This window comes from Leptinotarsa decemlineata, unplaced genomic scaffold (genome assembly GCF_025532065.1).
Source record: "Leptinotarsa decemlineata unplaced genomic scaffold, Ldec_3_MD MMD2_tig00026294_RagTag_RagTag, whole genome shotgun sequence".
In the NCBI taxonomy this organism is placed as follows: Eukaryota; Metazoa; Arthropoda; class Insecta; order Coleoptera; family Chrysomelidae; genus Leptinotarsa; species Leptinotarsa decemlineata.
The window spans coordinates 7270810-7292660 of NW_027412674.1; the positions used below are offsets into that span (position 1 = coordinate 7270810).

General features: G+C 33.3%; 2 protein-coding genes and 1 long non-coding RNA gene across 3 annotated transcripts; 2 read left to right on the top strand and 1 right to left on the bottom strand.

Moving 5' to 3' along the window:
- The first annotated feature begins 159 nt into the window (after positions 1-159).
- On the top strand, positions 160-3838 carry LOC141484822 (uncharacterized). Its single transcript, XR_012466823.1, has 2 exons — positions 160-422; positions 2187-3838. It is a non-coding gene; the product is annotated as an uncharacterized lncRNA (long non-coding RNA).
- Positions 3839-8647: 4809 nt separating this feature from the next.
- Prx6a (Peroxiredoxin 6a) lies at positions 8648-13940 on the bottom strand. The gene is made up of 4 exons (XM_023170981.2): positions 13662-13940; positions 11456-11830; positions 8935-9007; positions 8648-8876 (listed from the first exon to the last, which is right to left on the bottom strand). The coding sequence occupies exons 1-4, from the start codon at positions 13745-13747 to the stop codon at positions 8751-8753; spliced, it is 660 nt and encodes a 219-aa protein (XP_023026749.1). The 5' UTR covers positions 13748-13940; the 3' UTR covers positions 8648-8750.
- A 1474-nt stretch (positions 13941-15414) lies between these two features.
- On the top strand, positions 15415-16476 carry Ntmt (N-terminal methyltransferase). The gene is made up of 2 exons (XM_023170974.2): positions 15415-16000; positions 16057-16476. Exons 1-2 carry the CDS (start codon positions 15513-15515, stop codon positions 16331-16333), a joined length of 765 nt encoding a protein of 254 aa, XP_023026742.2. The 5' UTR covers positions 15415-15512; the 3' UTR covers positions 16334-16476.
- Positions 16477-21851: the final 5375 nt, after the last annotated feature.

Genomic DNA, 21851 nt, shown 5'->3' on the forward strand with positions numbered 1-21851 from the left:
TGCAAAAGTTTGGGGTAAAATGAGGGATTTATGGCTAACTTGATTAGCAGAGATCAACGCCGTTTACGCCGTTTCAGATGGCGCAAGCAGTCATTACAGTAAACTGTAATCATAAGACCACACAGGGTGTATTTGTATTTATATTTAATTCCACATTCATTTTTCATAGTTACTGTGCTTTTAGGATAACTTAAAAAGTGAGTTAATGAATTTTTTGTGTTTTAAGTGTTATTGACGAATTGTCAGTATTAAATTGAAAGATAAGTGTCCAAGTTCTGGTGAATTATTAGTTGAAGTTTCAACCCAAGCAAAGTTTTGAAGAAATTTCGTGTAATTTCTTGATATTTCAACTCAAGAAATGTTGGCAGATATTATGTAGTTGACATTGGTTGTTTATCGGAACGAATTCCGCAAAACAGGTGGTAAGTATAAAGATTATATACTTGAATACATGTTTTTAGTATGGTATTGGAATGGAAAAACTGAATAATTCACTAGATTACAAAGAAATATTCCCAGTGAATTCTTTGTCGAACTTTTCGATTACCTGTTAAGAGATCATTTTGATAAGCACCAACTTTTAACCGTTTTTTTTTTTAATTAATAATTAAAAAGTTTCCTCATTGATGCATAAAATTTGGAATAAGCGGTTTATATACGAAGAACAATGTAATGAGTAGAAACACAGCTGTTTTCTAATAGATATTCAACCAAAATACATCTACTCATAGTGACTATGGATGTATGTGTATCACACCTAGCAGTTCTACTCATGAATCAGGACATTGATTTTCTTATACATACACATCTCGTTAAGTACAGAAAATCACTCAAGAGAAATAGCACTACAGTCCCACCTTGAACTCGTCATGCAAGCCTTTGGGTTCTGCAAATAACTTGAGAGAAATTACAAGGCAAAATTTATTAATTTACAATAGATGTAAGATGGTCAATTACCTTCCGTTGATCATCAGATGTATTGAATAACTTCTTTGGTTCAGAAAGAATGTGAACTATTTATTGTCTGTAAAAGTATATTAAAGTTTATAAGATTTCTGTATTTATAATTATTGAAATTTACAGTTCCAGCATAAATTGAACAAAGTTTAATTCAAATATCTTCCATTATTATTATTTTAATTTGATTTCATTGAGTCATATTTTTTGCAATGATTGCATGTGCAGGTCATCACTGATAGATCAATTTGACACTTGACCCCCATGCCAATTAAAATTTCAAATTTTTCAAAAAATAGTATCGGTAATAGCCCCCAAACGTTTTTTTCATGTTTCTACGTCAAACCGTTCAAAAGTTAAGTTAGTTTTTTATCAGTCGAGGTGAAATTGTATTTAATATCCTTACCAGTGGTAAATTAACTTCCAGTTTCCTTGTGATGGGATTTCTTTTATATTCAGGTTCCCACGAAAAGTAAAATACCGTAATGTTCAGAGAACACTAGGTTGAATTTTTGCAGACTGCATGAAAGTAGATTAGCGTCTTTTAGAATACAAATACAAAATGTCTTCTGATATACTTTAATTGCTCACTACAACCTTTTACATTGAGTGTGTAAAAGAGTTTTTTGAAAATATTCAATCAAATTTTAAAAAAACATACATCTGATGAGAGTTTCACATCTCAACAGATATTTTCAGATTTTTCGAAATTTGACTCACAGAAAATTGTATTTTTTTAAATTTTTATTTTCGAGGGCTCTTTCATTATGCTCTTTAGCACAGCAGATATTCAATCTAGAGATCAAATATGCCCTCAGTGCCTCTCTTAACAATTCTTCCTTGTGGTGTTCACAACCTACAATATTTTTGGGAGAAAAATTTGACAATTTGATTAAAATTACTGGAAAGCAATTTCTTTTAAGTTCCCTCTCAAAAACACCTGATATTATTGTGGCTTCAACATCGTGAAGAAAGCTATTAATTTTTTGTGATGGTAATGTTAAAAATCCTCTGCTCTTGTTTCTTATGAGGGAATTGAATATTTCATTTCCCTTCTCCAATATCGAATCCACACATTCTCCACATTTGGTGTTGCCTTTAATTTTTTTTGCAACATATTCACAGAAGTAAGCAAAAGCTTCATCAATACCTGAGAAGTCCTCTTCAATTTCGGAGATAGTTTTTTCTATTTCAATATAGAATATAAATTTTTGCTGTTTTTCTTTCAGATCTCCAATATGAAGAAGGGATTTCATCATTTCTCCTCCACTAACATTACTTTCCCTGGGCGGTTTTATCAGAGAATAGAGGGACATTAGGCGGAATATTTGTCCAACTTGAGTTGACTTGGGATGAGTATTGCATCCACCTGCAGCTCTCATCATCCCAAAAATGCTGAAAATAATATCAACAAAGTTGATTGGAATTGTTATGGATATGTGAACATTATCACCTCCAAATGATCTTGGTTCAATCTGGATGTCATCAAGTATTTGAAACCAAAATGGGATTAGGAATATTCTCTAGTTGAATACTGCTAGAATTTGCCAATGGATGTTTTGTGACAGAGTGTGAATCGGGTAGAATACTACAGGATGGACTAGGAAAAACGTTTAGTGGAAGTTCAGGAGCGGTTTCGCTGAGAAATAAAAAATATCAAAATACCTATTTTTATTATAAAAATGACTATCACGTCAATTTCACAATACAACTTGTCTAAAATCTAAATTTTTCATAATGATCTTCTACCACATAGCAACGGCTATATATCCATCAATTTATTTGTCTAAAACATGTTTTACCCTTTAGATCAATAAATGTTATTTAATTAAATTAATAAAACTATATAAATAATCACACAATCCTTATCAGATATTTGGCAGAAGCTTTATCAAATATTCTTTGAAAAAACTGATCACAGAACTAAATATAGGAATTGAAGTATTTCAGTTGTTCATGTTTCAAACGGAGTTTTTTCCACTGGATAATCCAACTGCAAACTGAAAAATAAAACCAGTTATAAAAAAATGAAAATCAATCTTTGAATCTGGGAAAATTTCAGCATCCTTCATCAATAATTTTCAACAGCTCATGTAGTATGATTTCATGACTGACTTCAATGTTTTGGTTGGTTTTTGGGTTTTGCTGTTGTCTTCTTTGGTAAACTCCAAACGTTTCAAGTGCAACTACGACAGTCAGCGGCGTTGACGAAGTACTCCTCATAATATATTCATTGAAACTAATTTCAGTATCAACTTTATTCTCTAAGATTACTTCATCAACGCAACTGAATATGATTGTCTCAGTTGCAGTCAAATATTTTTACTGAAAATGATCAGGGCAAAGCCAGGAAACTAACTATTACGAAATTAGACAGGATGGGTTTATACATTCAGTTCAATTTTAGAAATATTTCATGCTGATTTCAGAATCGAAGTTACATTAAATCATTAGTTTATCTATTCAAAATTATATCTGGTTTCATTGATTGTCCGGAAATTCTCTCCCCTATAACTTTCAACGTTCCACGAAGGTCCATCAGACAAATAAAGCTATTTATTACACCATATCACTTAACTAACTATGGGTATCATTCTCCATCTCCAACATCTAAAATGTTGAGACTTGAAAATAACTACTCTGATAAAATCAATTTCTTCTGTGATGATGAAAATATTTTTAAGAATCTCACTCTTTACTCATGCAAATGTTTTTCATTACTTTAATTTTGTCCTTTATTAAACACACATAAATGTGTCTATAATAATTATAGTAGTAGTATAAGTGGTTACAGCACAAGCTTTCTTTGTTATATAATTTATTGTAAACAAAACTGAATAAATTGAGATCCCTGTAAATAAACATGGACAAAAAACTAAAATGGTATTTGTTAAAATTGGTTTTTCTGTAAACCAGCTGTCGTTCCCCTACGAACGGCAGCCCTCAGAAGTCGAAAATTGTGCGAACAGGGATTAACGAAATCTTACCTTTCAACGTGCGATTCTAAGCTAAATATAACCCTTTGTTCGATAACAACTTTTTCATTAATTTTTTTTAAAATTCCTACTGGCATTTAATTATAACCGTCTCACAAGAAGATTCTAAAAGATACAGCTTTTTTTTATTATGTTCTCAGAAGAGGCTGTTTATAATAATGACAATGTATTTATTATTTCCATGTGTAAGCAGTAAGCTTACACAGATATTGACAAATATGAGATATCAGAAAATAGAGGGTAAAGTTAATGAAGTTAATTTTCTGTGAATCAGGCATTTATAGAAAATGTTCTTCAACTTTACCCCTTTCTTCCACTATCACCTTTTATTCATAGAATGATATTAGCCCATATTAGCCCGTATTGAATAATGATGTATTTTTATGAAAGATATCAAGGGAAAATATGATGTAAAATATTGAACAAAACAGCAGTTGCGATCATTGAAATGAAAAATAATATGAAATGTTATAACTAAACTCCACACATTTGGACAATTTGTAACATATCCCTTTTTCAACATGATTCAATTAAATAATGGTTACATAAATATCTCTTCTCATATTATGTTATCAATAACTTTCTTTTTAAAGTCCGTTATGAGCCTTATATAAAATTTGTAAAAGGACATTGATATGCTTGAGTTGAACTGAAAACAACAACAATCTTTTATCTTCAAGAGAAATGAATGGCATAGAGTGTTTGTTTCCAACTGCAAACTTCTCAGGGTTACTGTTAGAGAACAGCCGGTTGAAAAGAACCTTTTTTTGTAGATAGGTAAAGCTAGAAGGGGTTATCATTTCATATATAAATAATTTGATATTTATCATTTTGATAACACCAAGTGTTCTCTCTTGATTTGTATGTGATCAAATTTGCTTTTGATACCTTATTCAACGGATACTTTCCAACTACAGAAATTATTAGTAAACTGGTTCTGGAAATGGTGCACGTTTTCTTGAAATTTGTACAATTAAGTACTTCTCTATAAGTGCACCTTGAAAAAAATATACAAATCTTTGATAGGATTTATAGGTAGTGCTGTAGAAACTGAATACTCACATGCATGATGGTTTGGCACCCTTCAATAGTTTTTTCTCACCAATGAAATGGATGGGAAAATGCTTTGAGCAAATAAAAGCACCATCAGGCAGATATTTCCTAACAGCATCCATCCACAGTTTCCTCTTGTTTTCATCCTATAAATTACAGATTTTGATCAGGTACAATGCACAAATAAAACCATTCAAATCACCAATTGAGAACAAGTAAAGTTAAAAGAGCATACTGTTTGGTTGCTTGGAATTCTATATGCAATCCACTACTACGAGTATATATTTAAGAGAGCATTAGGTTTCTCATCATACATGAGTTGTCTTTTAACCACCCAATAAATTTTCTTTATACAAGTCCACAATACAACAACACCCTCGATTTCTACAATAATTTTCCACAAGATTTCAAAAATATACAACATTCTGTTAGGCTTGGGGAACTATTTGTTTGACATGGAGCCCTACTCAGAGAGTGATTTTCAAACTTAATATATGATTTATTAATTGTTGATATAGATTTAATTTTTTATTAGTTTTAAATTTTATGCTGATATTAATATCATGATATTTTAAATGGATGTTAAATTTCATGTAACTGTAAACTTACTTACTTCTCATAATAATTCTGTAGAAATGCAATAAATCTCTCTGCATACTGTAATATTCATCTGTAGGTATCTATGATTCTATGAGTAGACTTTTCTTGCAACTAGGTATTAGGTTGTATTTAAAAAAAATTTAAAAAAGCATAAGTGAATGTTTATTTTCAATTTGATATTATGATTAAGAAAGTAATGATACTCTAGTAGCAGAAGGTGGATTTGAAAGGGTGAAGGATTATTCAAAATATGAAGTTGGTTTTTGGTGTAGGCTGATACATACTTAGTTTATCCGTGGTGGATTGACAGTAATTATAAAATGTTTCATTTACCTTTGGCACTGAATACAGATGATTACTCGAATTTTTACACTGTTCACACAAAATACAGAATTGTCCCATTTTACAAAAAGTATCCTTATACACTATATAAAACTATTCCTTATTCCTACTGAAAAATGTAACCAAACTAAAATAACTGAGAACTAACGAACAAAAATTATAATAAAAAATGCGAATAATGTAAAGATTGGGATGACAAAAAATATCAATTTCAAAATACCAAAAGTTAAAAATTCTTTTTGACAATGACAGATAATAATTAATTTGACTGACTCAGCGGGGACTCGAACAATTCAGAATAGCGCCATCTTGGGAAAACCTCGTAAGTGTTGTTAAAAGCAACAGGTGGTTCCTTCAAAAAGTTCAAAACAAAATCTAAGCGTTACCAACACCAGGGTTTCTAGGAATCTTAGCGTTGCCCAATGTTGCCAGAATGAAGATATTTTTCGTATCAAGTCCTGTTTTCACAGATTATCATTTTATTTCAGTGTTCTGTGTTATCTCGCCGATTTAATCGAAATTCAATTGGACTTTTTTTACTAGCTTTTTACCGATAGATTCTAACTCTAACATATATCCTAGAAAATAATCATTACATCAAAGAATTTGAATTTACTTTTTCAACTATCTTCAAAGTTTCTCTCATTTTTCATTTACTTTTTGAATACAGGATAGTATCTATTCAATCATAATTTTAAAAAGTATTGATAACTGATATGAACATTATTTCAGTTGATTTAGGTTCTCAAAAGTTTTGTCCGTTTTAATGTAATCTGTTTTTTGTTCCTTCAAATCTCAATGAATATCCAGTCTACTGAGTCGTGGTATGTACTGATCGATAGAGAATTTTGTACTCCATACATTGATGCTGTTAATTTTTTTGTCTCTTTTCACCGTATTACTATATGATGTCGTTAAGCGATTTTTGGCCAATTTTTCTCTACGAATAAAAATTGAAACTAATAGCTGCCGTTATCGTGCGTTAATGAACGTACTGTTAGACATTGGTGTGCGAAATTTCCTTCCGAAGACTTTAGCCTCAAAGATGAGCAGAGGCGGCACAACTCATGGGCCAGTGCCCACGATCTCGGGCCTCAAAGCCGAAAATAAATTTTAAAAAATCCAAAAGTGCAAGCAATTAATTTTTTTTTTATAATCAATTCATTAGAAAATTCTCAACCTAAAAATATTCCACTCTTCGGCACACGAAAGCATATGAATGAGAAATTCGTGAATAGATTTCTTTTTCTGATAAACTATATTGAATTATAAAATCAATTATGCAAAATGAAACTTTCAATGTTTTTTTTTAACTTTTATTTGTAACTGACATTACGTTCGTTACATTTGCGTACATTTTGGATCAAAGAATATCGACAAACTGGATAGCCAAAAAGATCAGCGATCAACCTATACAGTCTCCCAAAAGCCGGTATGAAATATTTTTTTATAGCATGATTGATTCTGTGATAAGCAAAGCAATATAGATTCGAGATATGTCTTTAAATCGACAAATTTTGGTTTTCTCTATGACTTAAACAAGTTAAAGAATCCAAAAAAAGCAAAATGAAAACTGTCAAGACACACACAGTCCTGCAAGTAGATGAGAACAGTAATTTCTAACCATATGAGTTATATGAAGATCTACGAAATATAATCCCAAAATTTACCAAACTCCATTGAAGACGTGAAATATCTGCTCCAATTCTTAAAAAAATTACCCAAATGTTCACATATTCGTTCGACTGTTATTAACAATTACATGTAAGTACTGCTTCCGCTGAACTTTTTCAAAATGAAAACCAATAAAAAATCATTTAATATGTCGGGAAAGACTTTCAGCTTTGACAGTTTTCTGCATTGCAGCAGGTATAGCATCAAAGATAAATTACGAACCAATAATTATGGAGTTCAGTAAAACCAAAAGTAGAAAGTTGTTTCTTCAATTCATTTATTTTTAATACCGTCGCAAAAAAGTTTTATAAGTTTGACTTGTGTATATGTGTCTTTATCTGTGGCACTGTAGATCGATTTTAATGCGGTTTTTTAATTTAATAGCTAATTTTGTAGGGATGGTTCTTATATATGTTTCATGTCAATCGCTCCGTCGTTTAAAAGTTACAAGCTCGTTTCCAAGATTATGAAGGGGAATTATGCATTCAATTATGGTTATCAATAAATTCACTTGACTGATCGAAATAAAAAATCGACATTTTTAGGAGTATGTACATATACAATAACATTTTATCTTTGACTTGATGCTGCAACTATCTTCACGAATGACGAGCAGAGTCCTATTGTGAGGAAATCGACGAAATGTTCTGAAAATTGCGTCAGAGCAGCCGGCACGACAACGCCCGTCCGCACGTATCACAAATCACCCTTCAAGCACTTCAGTAACTTTCTCACCGGTAGAACCTTCGCCAATCAGGACCAGGCATAAATGTCCTTCGTCGACTTTATCGAATCCCGGGCACACAATTTTTGGGCTGACGGAATTAATTGACTTGTGTTACCGATTAAAAGGGCGCTTATTTCGATTGAATTGAATAAAAGTATTAACTGAGATATTACAGTTTAAAGTAGACTCATAAAAACGGAAAAAAATTCTAATAACAATCTAATAAAACATAAATGATCGATGTTAATGAAATGTAGACATTCAAGTCCGAGTGTGCAGCCCTTTTGTAAAAATGCACTTATATAAGAAACACTTTATTTTTCATAAGTGATATTGGGAAAACACTGAACAATCATTTCATGATTTCAACATGAATTTTAGTTAAATAATCTACATGCTAATTAGGGTTGGGGAGTTTTTCGAATATATCCTTTTCCAGATGGCAAAGCTACAATAGTCAAAACAGGAAACATAGTTTTCACATCTTCGTCTGAGACTGTTGGTTGAACCATAACATCTTCACCAGGCTGAAATTACAACCAATATGTTCAGTGGGTATTCAAAATTTAAATCTAAACAACTTACTTTCCAATCTACAGGAGTAGCCACTTTATGTTTGTCGCAAAGTTGAAGGGAATCCAGTACTCGAAGTATCTCACTGTAAATCATATATTGCCTTGAGTAGAGTAATTTCTTGACGATTTTGAATACAATTGTGATTTATAGCAAGTCAGACCAGTGTGACAAGATTTAAACATATAAAAAACTCAGCATATAAGAAAAACATTGTTTATAACACCAAAAATCTAATTTATCCACATTGAAATGACATCAACATAGTTTTGCCAAATTATTTAGACATACACTGCACAAAAACTGTTTTCAAGTAATGATTATTTGATTGAAACTTCTGAAATAAACAAGAAAACAAGACAAATTATTGTATATTCAATACATTTTCTTTTGAATGATCTTAATAAATCACAGCTACCATGAATATGATACAGACAGAAGAATTACTTTTATTTGCACCACTTGCAAAGAAAGCAACATATAAAGAGCCCTCTGTATGCTGGAGCACATTTATTCAATCTTTTGCCTGAAGACTTGACATTCATTACAAATATGAAACATTTCAAACTGTCTTTTTATTTATTAGACGAGTATAAACAACTTAGCGATTAGGCAGTTATGTTTCAATGTATTTATATGTGTTTATATTTAAATACTTTATTTTTATTCTTTTTTTTTAATTAATTTGTAACGACTAGGATATTTGTGATGTTTTTTTTCTCTCTTAATGTTTATATCCAATGAGAATTTTTTCTCTCTTCATGTAATACGACTTATTTCATGCATGTTGTGAAACAACCATAAGAGATTAAATATCTATCTATCAGCTTTTTGTATGATTAGGCAAATATTGAATGAAATCAGACCAGAACTATACAAAGAGTCACAACCTACATGCTCTTTATTAATATAAAACTTTCCTAAGCGGAAACCTTTCTTTTCCAAAAATTATTATATGCTAAATATACCCCTTTCAATTAACAATTTTGAATTTTTGGCAAACTTGTAGTATATATCTAGGAAGATACAATAATTATAGGATAATTCATAATAATTCACAGTCACAATTATAGGATAATTATGATTTTTGTAATGTTTCATAACTTTCTCCACATTTTCAATATCTCTCAATATTGCATAAACATACATAGTATGTAGTGGCATAATAGCAAACTGAATAAATAGAAAACGAAAATGTTTCCTATAAGCCATATTTATTAGAATTCTGATAGCCTTTTTCTGGAGCTTAAAAATACTTATAGAGTTTGTAGAGTTACCCCGAATCAAAACTTCAGATTATCAAGTGAAATACCGAAAAATCGTATGCAATTCTTAATGCAAACGAACCCAAGGCATTTCTCAGTTGCGTGAGGATAAAAAGGGCACTTGTTGACACTTTACTGGTATAATTCTCAATGTGTCATGACCAACAGACGATCATCAAAAACAAAGCTCAAAAATTCGACACTTTGTCCAAGTATTCGAGGATATAACAATATTTTGAGTTTTTTCATTGTCCAGTTTTGAATTTTTGGAAATGAACCAGGTATTTTCTAGTTCCTTACTTGTATCCATTTGTTGGAGTAAAGCAGTATAGGATTTATTTGAATATATAAGAGTCGTGTCACCAAGACACATTTTGTGGGCTCAACAAAACTACATAGATCATTCATGTAAGTAATAATGGTCCGAGGCCCAAACCTTGATGAACACCATGGTGCATTCGTGACCCTACACTACTCAGATACAGATGATACCTATTTTTAAAGAACGCATCAGCTGTGAAACAGCACTACCTTAATGAGTTAATTTTTCAATGAGTGAGTTACACAGTTCAAGGCATTCATCCATGATAATCAAATTTATAGTGTGAAGATTCTTGCACTGACGCCTGTCGGATATAATCCAACGCCATTTGTGGTATTAGCCAGTAGAGTAATTGTTTTCTGATTGGCGTCCATCTATTCAACCTACTGTGTAGGTATATCCGAGATGAGCTTGAACATTTAAAGTTTATTTATTTAGATTTTCATTGGTTGTTGATTTGCTGGGGCGTCAAGGGCGTGCATAGTCATTTACATCTTCTGGACTTTCTGTGGAATTCTTGTATGACTTATCAACCTTTTTGTGACTCAGAGTACAACCACTGTATGCCACTGTCATTATTTCAAGTGTTTTTGAGCACTTAAATCTAGTTTTACGCAAAATTTGATGCAAATTCTTTGATTCACTTTTTTCGATAGCAGAAAATCGTCAACACTCAAAACACTTCAAACTTTTATGCCTCTCACCAACAAACTAAACGTGCTAAACAGCAGAAACATATGAACATATGTTCATATTGTAAGGTTTTGAAGGGCGTTTATTCAATGTTTTTTCTTATTTTGACTGACTGACTTGCTGATAATAGTATGAATATTATTAATATATTCAATTATTTTGAAGTTGCAAGAATACGTTGTCATTCTTGAATCATATAACTTCAATTGACTCAAATGTCTTGAAATGAGATTTAGTAATAAACTGTACTCACTCAAAATTTCTTCCTGTAGTGGCAGGATATAAAATCGAGAGCCTCAGTTTTTTATTTGGATCTATAATGAAAACAGCCCTTGCAGTTAATGGAATTCCCTTTGAGTCCTTCTCATCAGGGTCAATCATTGCTAATTCAGCGGCAAGTTCTCTTTTTTCATCTGCGATAATCGGAACGGGAAAATTATCGCCCGAGTATCCACTGTAAACTTTAATATCGTTGCTCCATTTCAAATGGCTTTCAACTGGATCACAGGATAATGCTATAACTTTGGTATTTCTTCGAGAAAACTCTGGGTACAGCATTAAAAGTTTACCTATTTCTGTTGTACATACAGGAGTGAAGTCTGCTGGATGAGAGAATAGAATGCCCCACCTGTGAAGAACAACTGTTGAAATATTACCTAAGATATACAACATATCAACAAAGTTTATCATCATCAAACCAATTATAAGAAAATAAACATTTCGAAATGCCGGAAAGAAGTTGTTTCTTATATTTATGAATCCCTCCTTGATACAGTCTTCATTATTGAACTTCAATAATGCCTTTTGAACTACACACAATAATGTCATTTACTTGGACCCATAAACAGAAAAGTTAATAAAATAAAACAATAATGCAAGCAAATATGACTATACTATACTAATTTTGTCAACAAAATATACCTAAATAACCTAAATATTGCCATAATGAATATTTAATAATAATAATTTTAATAATATATCACCAACCAACATACTGCTAAATGTCCCACACATAAGACAGACTGTAGTAAATAAAGATATTGAAAAAAATAATATAATATATTATTATATTTAATGATTCTCTGATCATCTTAATGAAGTAATAATAGAGTATTGGCATCTCAAATAATAAAATGGCTTAGGATTAATATAATGTAAGAATGTAAATGTTGCAATAAATTATTTATTTTTAGAAAAGTGTGATAATTATGGCAAATATATTTTTTGATGAAACATGGAATTTCTTAATCTCTTATACACTGAAAGGAAGAAGGTTGAATGCTTTAGGTAAAGTATATATCAAAAATCTGTAAACTAAATTTTTGTTGCAGTTGGGAATTCTTAAGTGACATTTTGTAGCACTTCTAGTTCTATAGTCCTGTGAAGGATGGTTTTGATATCGCTTCTATTTGTAGGCATGTATACATAGGCTATGAAAATATAGAGATCTTATGTTACCAACATATTCATTATAAAGTAGTGTCATCTGATAACGTTTTGTTTTTCCATATATTATTTTTAGAATATAATTTTGAATGACATTTAGTTTACTAGAATACCATAACAAACAGTGATTTGTAAATTAATAAAAGGATGCTATGTTCAAATTCAAAATAATTAAAACATGTATTACTTAAGGCATTTTAATTGAGTTATCTTTCAGTAATACTTGGTTCAGTTGGTCGAATTAAATGCCCAGAAAATTTTTACAAACTTTTATTCCACTCGCTTTGTATGAATATATGTATATAAGTAAGTTCCGGTCAAATCTTGCAACTGACTTTTACAGCACCTATTCTCAGCAGATTGAGCTAAAATTTTGCATACATGTTCAGTTTGGATGAAAATGTATGATTAGCTAAGTCATTATTTAAAAAAAAAATGGATTGCCAATCACTGGAACTCCCCCAGTTGGTAGCAACAGCAGGTTGCTGTGTAGTGTTTGTAGCTGTCCACTGTTTTTGAACTTCTGCTGCCCAGTCGTCCGTACCGCTAGCTATATACGTAGGGGTTGCGCCAGCTCCTACAAGAGCAACTGGTGGGACCTCAGCTGCCCGGTCAGCAGTTTCTGTGGATCTAGTGGATCCAGAGGAGCAGCGATTTCAGTGGGTTCAACAACTGCTGCAACAGCTGCAGCAGTTTGTTCTTCCTTTTTTGCCTCTTCAGGTTCTCTGTAGACGAATAGATCAACTACAACCTCCCACTTGGTATCGCGTTGAATAGTTCCTCGAAGATGAAGACCAATATTGTGTGAAGACTTGTTATTGCCAGGAATAGCAATGTCAACAAATCTCAAAGTAACTATATTCATGGATGACGGACTAGTCTTTTTTATGCACATCCATGATATGGGTATCAAATGGAAGAGTTTGCATTAAAAAGTATGATAAATAAAATAACCTCAAAAACAAAAACAATCACGAATGGGACCATACATTGAAATATGTTTCATTACTTACGAGTCTCCTAACCAATCGTGAAATTTGATATTTCCAATTGTTGTCTTTGCGCTGAAATTGGGAAAGACATCACCCAAGTTGACCATGTTGAAGTAGAACTCACAAATTCGAATAGGGAATATTCTTATATAATAATTACGAATTGTGTTTTTAGTTCATAACGATGCGATTTAGCATCTAATTTCTTTTACCCTAAACAAAAGACTGTATCAGATGGTAACTCGAAATATCAAAACTACTCCTATTAAAAAAAAAGCGGGAAAAGAACCCTTTGACCTTGAAATTTTGAACTTGAACTTTGACGTCCGAATTGGAAATCGTATCATTGAACAACATCATGGACCTATGAATAACTTTGTTCATGGACAACCATCCACGATTCATTGTTTTTCCTAAACGAATTTTGTAAAGAATATGTAGGTACTATATTTGTTTCATAGATGAAGTTACTGCTGTGTTTATACAACGGGCAATAGCGCGGGCACTACTCAAACGACAAATAGATAAGCGGAATATCTAGGCGGGTTTTGAAATTTAACAAAAAATTTACCAATAAATTAATCCATTAGTGGACTCTTCAGTGAATATAAGAACTCGCCTGCTAAAAGTGAAAAATAGTTATGTATATTATTTTACGGTTCATAATTTTTTGTCATTAGATGATCTGAAACTAACGTACTATGGACTTATTTAGTCTATCTTGTCTCACAGATTGCCCTTCTAGGGAAACTCAACTCATGTTGTGAAACCATTCAAACTCCAAGAAGAGTGATAAGATGCATGGCTTGACTTCATTATGAAGAAAAATGTAAGAAAACATCCACTCAGTTGGTCATACTTACTCCTCCCTGTCTGTATGTATATATATTAGCTGTAAATACTCAAAAAGATGAAGTTCATTACACAAAAAATAATATGTCATAACTATAACACACGAGGGGGTATGAGCTAAGACTATCTTATTCACGTCTGGCTGTGGGACAGGTATGGAAGTTATCGAGGTGAAACATACTGTTGAATTGGAAATATATTCAGTCTGCAAACTTCCAAGTCAATACTATAAAGCTACTCAATAGAGAAAGCCATGATACGGCATTATAGACAGTGGAATGTAATGAAAATGTTAACAATTTTAATAGAGTAGCAAAACTGTAATCTTCAGATTGATTGTCTACGATGTCTATAAAAGTAGTTGTATTGTCCACAATAATCTAAATAAGAATTGGAACAATTAAACAAATGAAAACACAATTTCAAAACAACGTATGTCTTACAAAATGACTACATAACCTCAATAATGATTAATTAATTAATTAATGTCGTTGAGAGAAAACAATATGAAATCGATTATTTATGATTACCACTATTATTGTGGAAACATGTATACACCAACCATCATAGATATACTAATATCATTATGTTTCCCATCTGTCACATATTTTTATGAACTATCTTTCGGCGATGGTTTTGAAATTATTTCAGTATTTATCAGATGTGATGTCATTCATGAAATTATTTCAAGAAAAAAATGAAATCCTTTTGAATGGATTGACATAATTTAACACCAAAATATGGTTCATATATTTCACATTCAGATATTCAGTTGCACTGATAAGCAGTTTTTCATTTGATGTCACATTTGTCACACCCATTGGTGTGACTATCTCTCTCTTTGGATGGTCGAGATATTTTCTCTGCCTTGCAAGCAAGGCTGTAAAATGTCAAGAAAAGAAGAAGAATAAGAGGAAGAAAAATGTGGTTATGTTATAACTGTTATTTACTGTTTGTTGTTTTGGTAGTCTAGGAAGTTAGAAATGCTGATTTGTTACATTTTGGTATTTTAATAGTAAAATGTCTGTGTCCGAAGATTTCAAGGAAACTGGTCATGATGAGAAGTGTAAAAGTAATGACAATTTTTACTCACATGGAGCAAATTACTGGTCTGTGGTACCAGCGACTATAGATGGAATGCTTGGAGGTTTTGGTTTTGTCTCACAGACAGATATCAAGGGGTCAAAACTGCTTTTGAAACAGATATTCAATTCGAAGAACCCCCCTGGTAGACAAAATGCTTTAGATTGTGGTGCTGGGATAGGTAGAATAACAAAATTTTTATTGACTGATATGTTTGATAAAGTTGATATGGTAGAACAAAATCCTGTGTTTCTTGAACAAGCTAAACATTATTTGGGACCAAAAAGGTCTAAGGTGGATTCATTTTATTCTACCGGATTACAAGATTTCCAACCAGCTAGTGGGAAATACGATGTTATTTGGATACAGTGGGTTTTGGGACATCTCACAGATGAAGATCTGATACAGTTCTTGAAGTCTTGCCAGTAAGTAATTATTAATTATATTTGGATATGTCGGAGACATATATCTTTTGTTTCAGGAATGGTTTGAAACAGAATGGAGTTATAGTAGTAAAGGAAAATATAACATCTTCTGATGAGTGTGAAATGGATTCGCAAGATTATTCAGTGACTCGTCCAATGCACCTCTTTCAAGAAATTTTTGATAAAGCTGGTTTGGACTGTTACAGAAAATCAAAACAACTTCATTTTCCTAGAGGACTGTATTCTGTTTATATGTTTGCTTTGAGACCAAAAGATAAGATAAATTGCTTCACGATTTCAGAGGATACCTCAAAATCAGACAGTTTGCAGTGATGAATTATCAAGTAACAACTCCATTCTTAATTTTGTTTGAATGTTTATTTCTCATGTATATTTGTATATATTTTTGTGACTGCTTCACAAACATTTTCCAGATATTTTGTTTGGAAAGAATTATAATAAAGAATTAAAGTTTAGTGGTTTTAGTTTTCTCATTTGGGAAAAAATATTAAACTGAAGGGAAAGTATACGTTGAAATACCTCATTTGAAATTTTAATATTTATTTCATATTGAACATTTTTAATCTAAGACATTCATGATGCATAATCTTGATACCTACATTTAACAAAATTAAACGTGGATTTATGTACTACTTTTAGATTAGCCCTCCTGAAACAAATGCTTTCACATGAAGATTGAATTATTCAAAAGAAAAAAAAATAGTTTTTTCTGTGTAACTCAATGTTCATGTGAAAGGAGTTTTTACAGAAGGGTTTTTCCTTTGTATCTGAAAGTAACTTCTATACATCTTTGTAAATAGTTTGTTTTAACTCAATTACTTTCTTCCTTCTTTTAGTTTTCCACAATTTTTTGTATACAGGTGGATAAGCAGAAAGCCAAAAATTTTTTTTCTGCGAATTAATCTGTCCTTTCAATTTGACAATTTTTATCTAACATTTAACATTTGTAACTAACGACTTGAAACGTTTGAAAGGGGTAGTTCAAACTTGAGATTTTTCTGACCGAGGGTTCTTATATTCGGATCAGAATTCATGATCTCCTTCCGGGAGTAGTTTATACTTTAATTTTTTTTGGTTTGGCTGACCAAGGGCTACATTTATTTCTATAGCTCATAATCATGAAAAATGTCACTAGAGTACCTAGCACAAATATGATTTTGAGAAGCCTTATTACCTAGTTCAATTTCAGCTTGTAACAAAGTATAACCTACCAAAACACTGGACATGAATGGACATAAGTTTTATCTCCTTGAAAATATGATTTAAAATATATGTCTTTCTAGATGATAGAAATAGTTTTGAATTATGAATGGACTGGCCCATTTCTTGATGAAAATTAATAACACTATCTTTGGTGTTAGCGAAACGTGTCTAGAAATAAAAAATGTTTCTGAACATTTTTTAATTATCATTATGGATAGACATAGTTTTAATCTACTTTACAAGAAGAACCGTGCTATCAATGTGGATATAATATAGGGTTAGCTAATATACCAATGACAGAAAATCATTAAGAGCTTTCAGTATAACACTGGGAAATGAAGTTTTTGGCTTTCTATGACTCCATCTTGATTCAAAAAAATGTGGGAATCTTCCAAAGCAAGGAGCAATCAATTTCAAAAGAAGTAACTATACATAGATAGATCATGCAAATAAGTAACTTTCACACAAATTGAAAGAAAAAGCGCTCCTGAAACAGCTACTTTTTTTTGTGTAACCCTGTATTGGTGAAAAAATAATATCCGTCTTTTCTTATATTTTACATTTTGAATAATTTATTAGGGATTATAGAAGTGATAAAAATAGCAACATAGTGATATAAACATTCATCATGTTTCGATATAAACCTGTTGAGGCGTGTACTCATTTGTTATTATTTATCACCCCTTACATAACCACGAACATGTTACGTTGTGATTAGTGGTTATAAAAGTATCTTGTAACTCTGCATGTTCCATGCAGAGTTCTATACCTCGTTTGGTTAAGTTACGGAACAACTGACATGTACAAAATTCAAAATATTTGAATCGTTCATAAATAAATAAGTTATGCCAATTTGAATAATAGATTGAATTTTTATTGGAAAAAATACCATGGAAATACCGGTCGGTTGATTTGGCATACTTGAAGACCAGCTATGAATCAAATCACCTAAAGCAGAGGTTCTCAAACTTATTTTGCCTACCGCCCACTTCGAGAATTAATTATTTTCTAGCGCACCCCAATTTTTATTACTTTATTACATCTTAAGAATCACAATCGCAGTCATTATTTTAACAATTAAATTATGTGTGTCATGTGAATGATAAGAGTAATGTAAAACACCATTTTGTAATATTAGGCGGGCCTAATATGGAGACTAGAAACTTCTCGCTTCACATTAAAGCTTAGCGTCATCTATTGCACAGTTTGACAACTATCAGACAGAAAATAGTTACTATCTAGTCCCCTAGATGGCGTTACACGAGGAAACGCGCGTTAAGGGTAAAGTTGCGGTAAAGTTCGTGTTAAAAGTAAGAAAACATTTTTAAATTAGCCATCGCCCCCCTAAACCGCTTCAACGCCCCCCAATCTTCTCTGTGTCCTTTACTGCCCCCTATAGGCCTCCAGCGCCCACAAGGTGGCGTTATCGCCCACTTTGAGAAAGACTTATCTAAAGGAACAACTCGTTCAGGCAAGTCTTCACATCAACACGAAACCGATGATTTCCCATAATCAAATTCTTGCAGGGTATCATACCTCGAACAAAGCTGAAGCGAACGACAAGATAAATATCTAGCATCGCCTCCTCTGCCTGTAGACGAGGTACCAACCAACCGCATATCCGAATGGCCCAAATCTTTGTATAGTAAATGGGCATACTTGAAGACTGGCTATAAATCAATGCACTTCGAGGTATTTACCAGAGAAGTAGTTGTTTTCTGATAGGTCTCAGTCCATGAGCCTACTGTGTAGGTAAGTGAAGACTGTCTCCCTCATGCCGCCTCCCGGGTTAAGTGCCCTGAGTTGAAATTATCCCCACAAGGTTACTGGGTGCAGAACATACCATCTCGTCCATCCACCCCGCTCCTCCGGAGCGGTCCTCAGCTTACTTATGAGCACTTTAGCAAGATTGACATCTGACCTCTTTCAGTCGAAAGTCAGCCTTTAGGTGCTTTTACTTTCTAGTCTAATGTTTTCTTTTATCGTGACTTTCCTAACTGCATTTTTGCATGGGGTTTCCAAAAACTAACCGGAGGCGAGTATCATTATGTCGCGAACAATTGTTGCTTCCCAGTGAATCTGAAAATTAAGTGAATTTGAAATCTGGTTAAGAAGTTTTTATACTAACCGGAGCCGCCTGATAGCGACTCTCGGGTGTGGTCTCTGGTTCTGCTTCGTTGGCCTCTTGTGCTTGTCCCTCTCTCGGAATCTGGGGTCATTCCTGTTCAGTGCATTGTGTAGATCGCTTAGCGCTGGATTGTCGTGCGCTCGAATTCTGCCAAAGGTGTCTTCTGCGTGTTTCCTCATGTATCTCTAGATCCCGGAATATGTACCTATTCGGTACATATCTTGGAGCGTTTACGGCGGCCCTTACGCACGCGTTCCTAAACGACTGGATCTGTCTTCTGTATGTCGCTACGCACTGGCCCCAGGCAGTGCAGGCATACAGGATTATCGATAATATTATACGGTCTTTATCATCAGCAGCTTCACTTTCAATTCCATGTTGCTTTTTCGACCTATTATTGGTAATAGGTTTTGTCGGGCAGATCTCGCCATTCCTATTCTCAGCCGTACCTGGGACTTGAACGTTAATATTTTGTCTAGGTTGACTCCCAGGTATCTAGCTTCGTTGGTCCACGGAATATCTTGTCCATAAAAGGTGACGTTTCCTCACGGGTGTACCATCCTCCGGGTGAACAGTATTGCCTGACTCTTGTCAGGGTTTATACTGCTCTTTCACAGGTTGGTCCATTCCTCTAATATATCTGCCTGTTGCTGCAAGTATCTAGTGACGTGCGCTTGGCTTGTTGATATCGCCAGCAGAGCTGTATCGTCCGCGTAGAGATCCAAATTGTCAAAGTTGTTCTCCGGCTTGGGCACGTCTACTGTGTATACCGAGAAGAGGTGTGGCGAAAGGACTGCACCTTGTGGAACCCCTGCTTTGCAGCGGCATCGCCTGTCAGTTAGAAAAGACTCGATTATTCTTACCATTTGTTTCGTGTAGCCAAAGTTGCACATTTTGGCCAGAAGTCCGTCATGCCAAACTCTGTCGAACGCATTGGAGACGTCTAAGAAAATCGCCCCGGTATTGTATCCTTTGCCGAGGTTGAATCCTTCCGTCGCATAGTCTACTACCTTCAGGACTTGCAGCTCTGTCGAGTGTTCGTATCTGAAACAGAACTGTTCTTCTGGTAAGATTACCAGTTCGTTGGTTGGCCTTTCAGTCTTTTCAAGATGACTAGTTCTGCCACTTTGCTTAAGGAAGGGGTTTAGCTGATTGGCCTGTGGTTATCTGGGAATAGGTGGTTCTTCTTTGGCTTCGGGATGTGGATAACCGATGCTGCAGTCTGAGTATAGCATTTATGATGTTTGTCATAGCTGCTACACCCTTTCGTGGTAGGGCTTTCAAAGCCCGGATTGTTATTTGGTCTAGGCCTGGGGCTTTCTGAGTAGCTAGACGTCTTACAATATCTTTCACTTCCTCGAGAAATGTTGGTGCCAGGGGTTGCCCGTTGTCCCTTCTTTGTCTTCTGAGTCTACGTACCGTCGTTTCCACCTGTCTCTATTTCTTCTACTGCGTCCGTGAACGGGACGTCGTTCTCTCTACGCTGCCTTTTGAAATTGCCCGCGTGAAGATTGGCCTGAACGATTTGTTCCTTTAGATGCTTTACTTTAGTTGACTATATTGTAAAATTGTATTGTACAGTGAAAAGAGGTGAATATTTAACTGTTAGAAAATCTGGGCAAACTCAAAAACTGTAGTCTCTGCGAAGGAAATCGCGGGCAACAGCTAGTATTCTCATATATACTGTAGCAATTTTCAATTGAAGGTGATTGATTAGCAACGTCGCACTTGAAGTGACCAACGGATAATCCTCTTACCAACTCTGCAGAGGCGTACCAAAATAGTATTTTTATTTATTTAAACACATAGGTAATTACGTAAAAATTGTTATACTAGGTGGCGCTACCTGGTGTCAATGGTAAAACTGATTACATTTTCTTATTATGCCTAATACAGTACTTTTAAAAAATAGATAGAGTACAAAATGGTATAGCGCACAAAATTTTTCTGGTACTCGTCCAATTCAATTTTTTTCTATCCCAGTCACCTTTTTTCATGTACAATGCGTAAGTTTGTCGACACGGATATTCCCGTTAAAAATGAACACTGGACTACAGCTTCCACTGTACGGAGTGTATTTTTTAAATTTTCGTACACTCTACAGACAATCTGTTTTTCTTCTAACGACATGAACTTCCGCTTTGTTTGTACATTACTTGAACCTGCTACGGCATCCATCTTAATACTATAAAAATCATAAAATTCAATAATATTATTCAGCTATTTGTCAGTTGTTTACTTACCTCAAAAACTATTTTAAATTTGATGTATTTTGAAAAACAGTTTATTGTGAGATTTTCACTAGAACAGATTAACAAATCCGCAACACGTGTTTCGCTGCACAGTAGTTTTTTCAAGCGTGTTCACTAACAAACTGAATTCTACATAAATTGTGATTTATATATACTTTTTGAAATATTAATATCTACCTAGAAACTAATAATATTCTAGGAACTAATTATTGACAGTTATACCTGAGTTTATCAAACATTTATACCT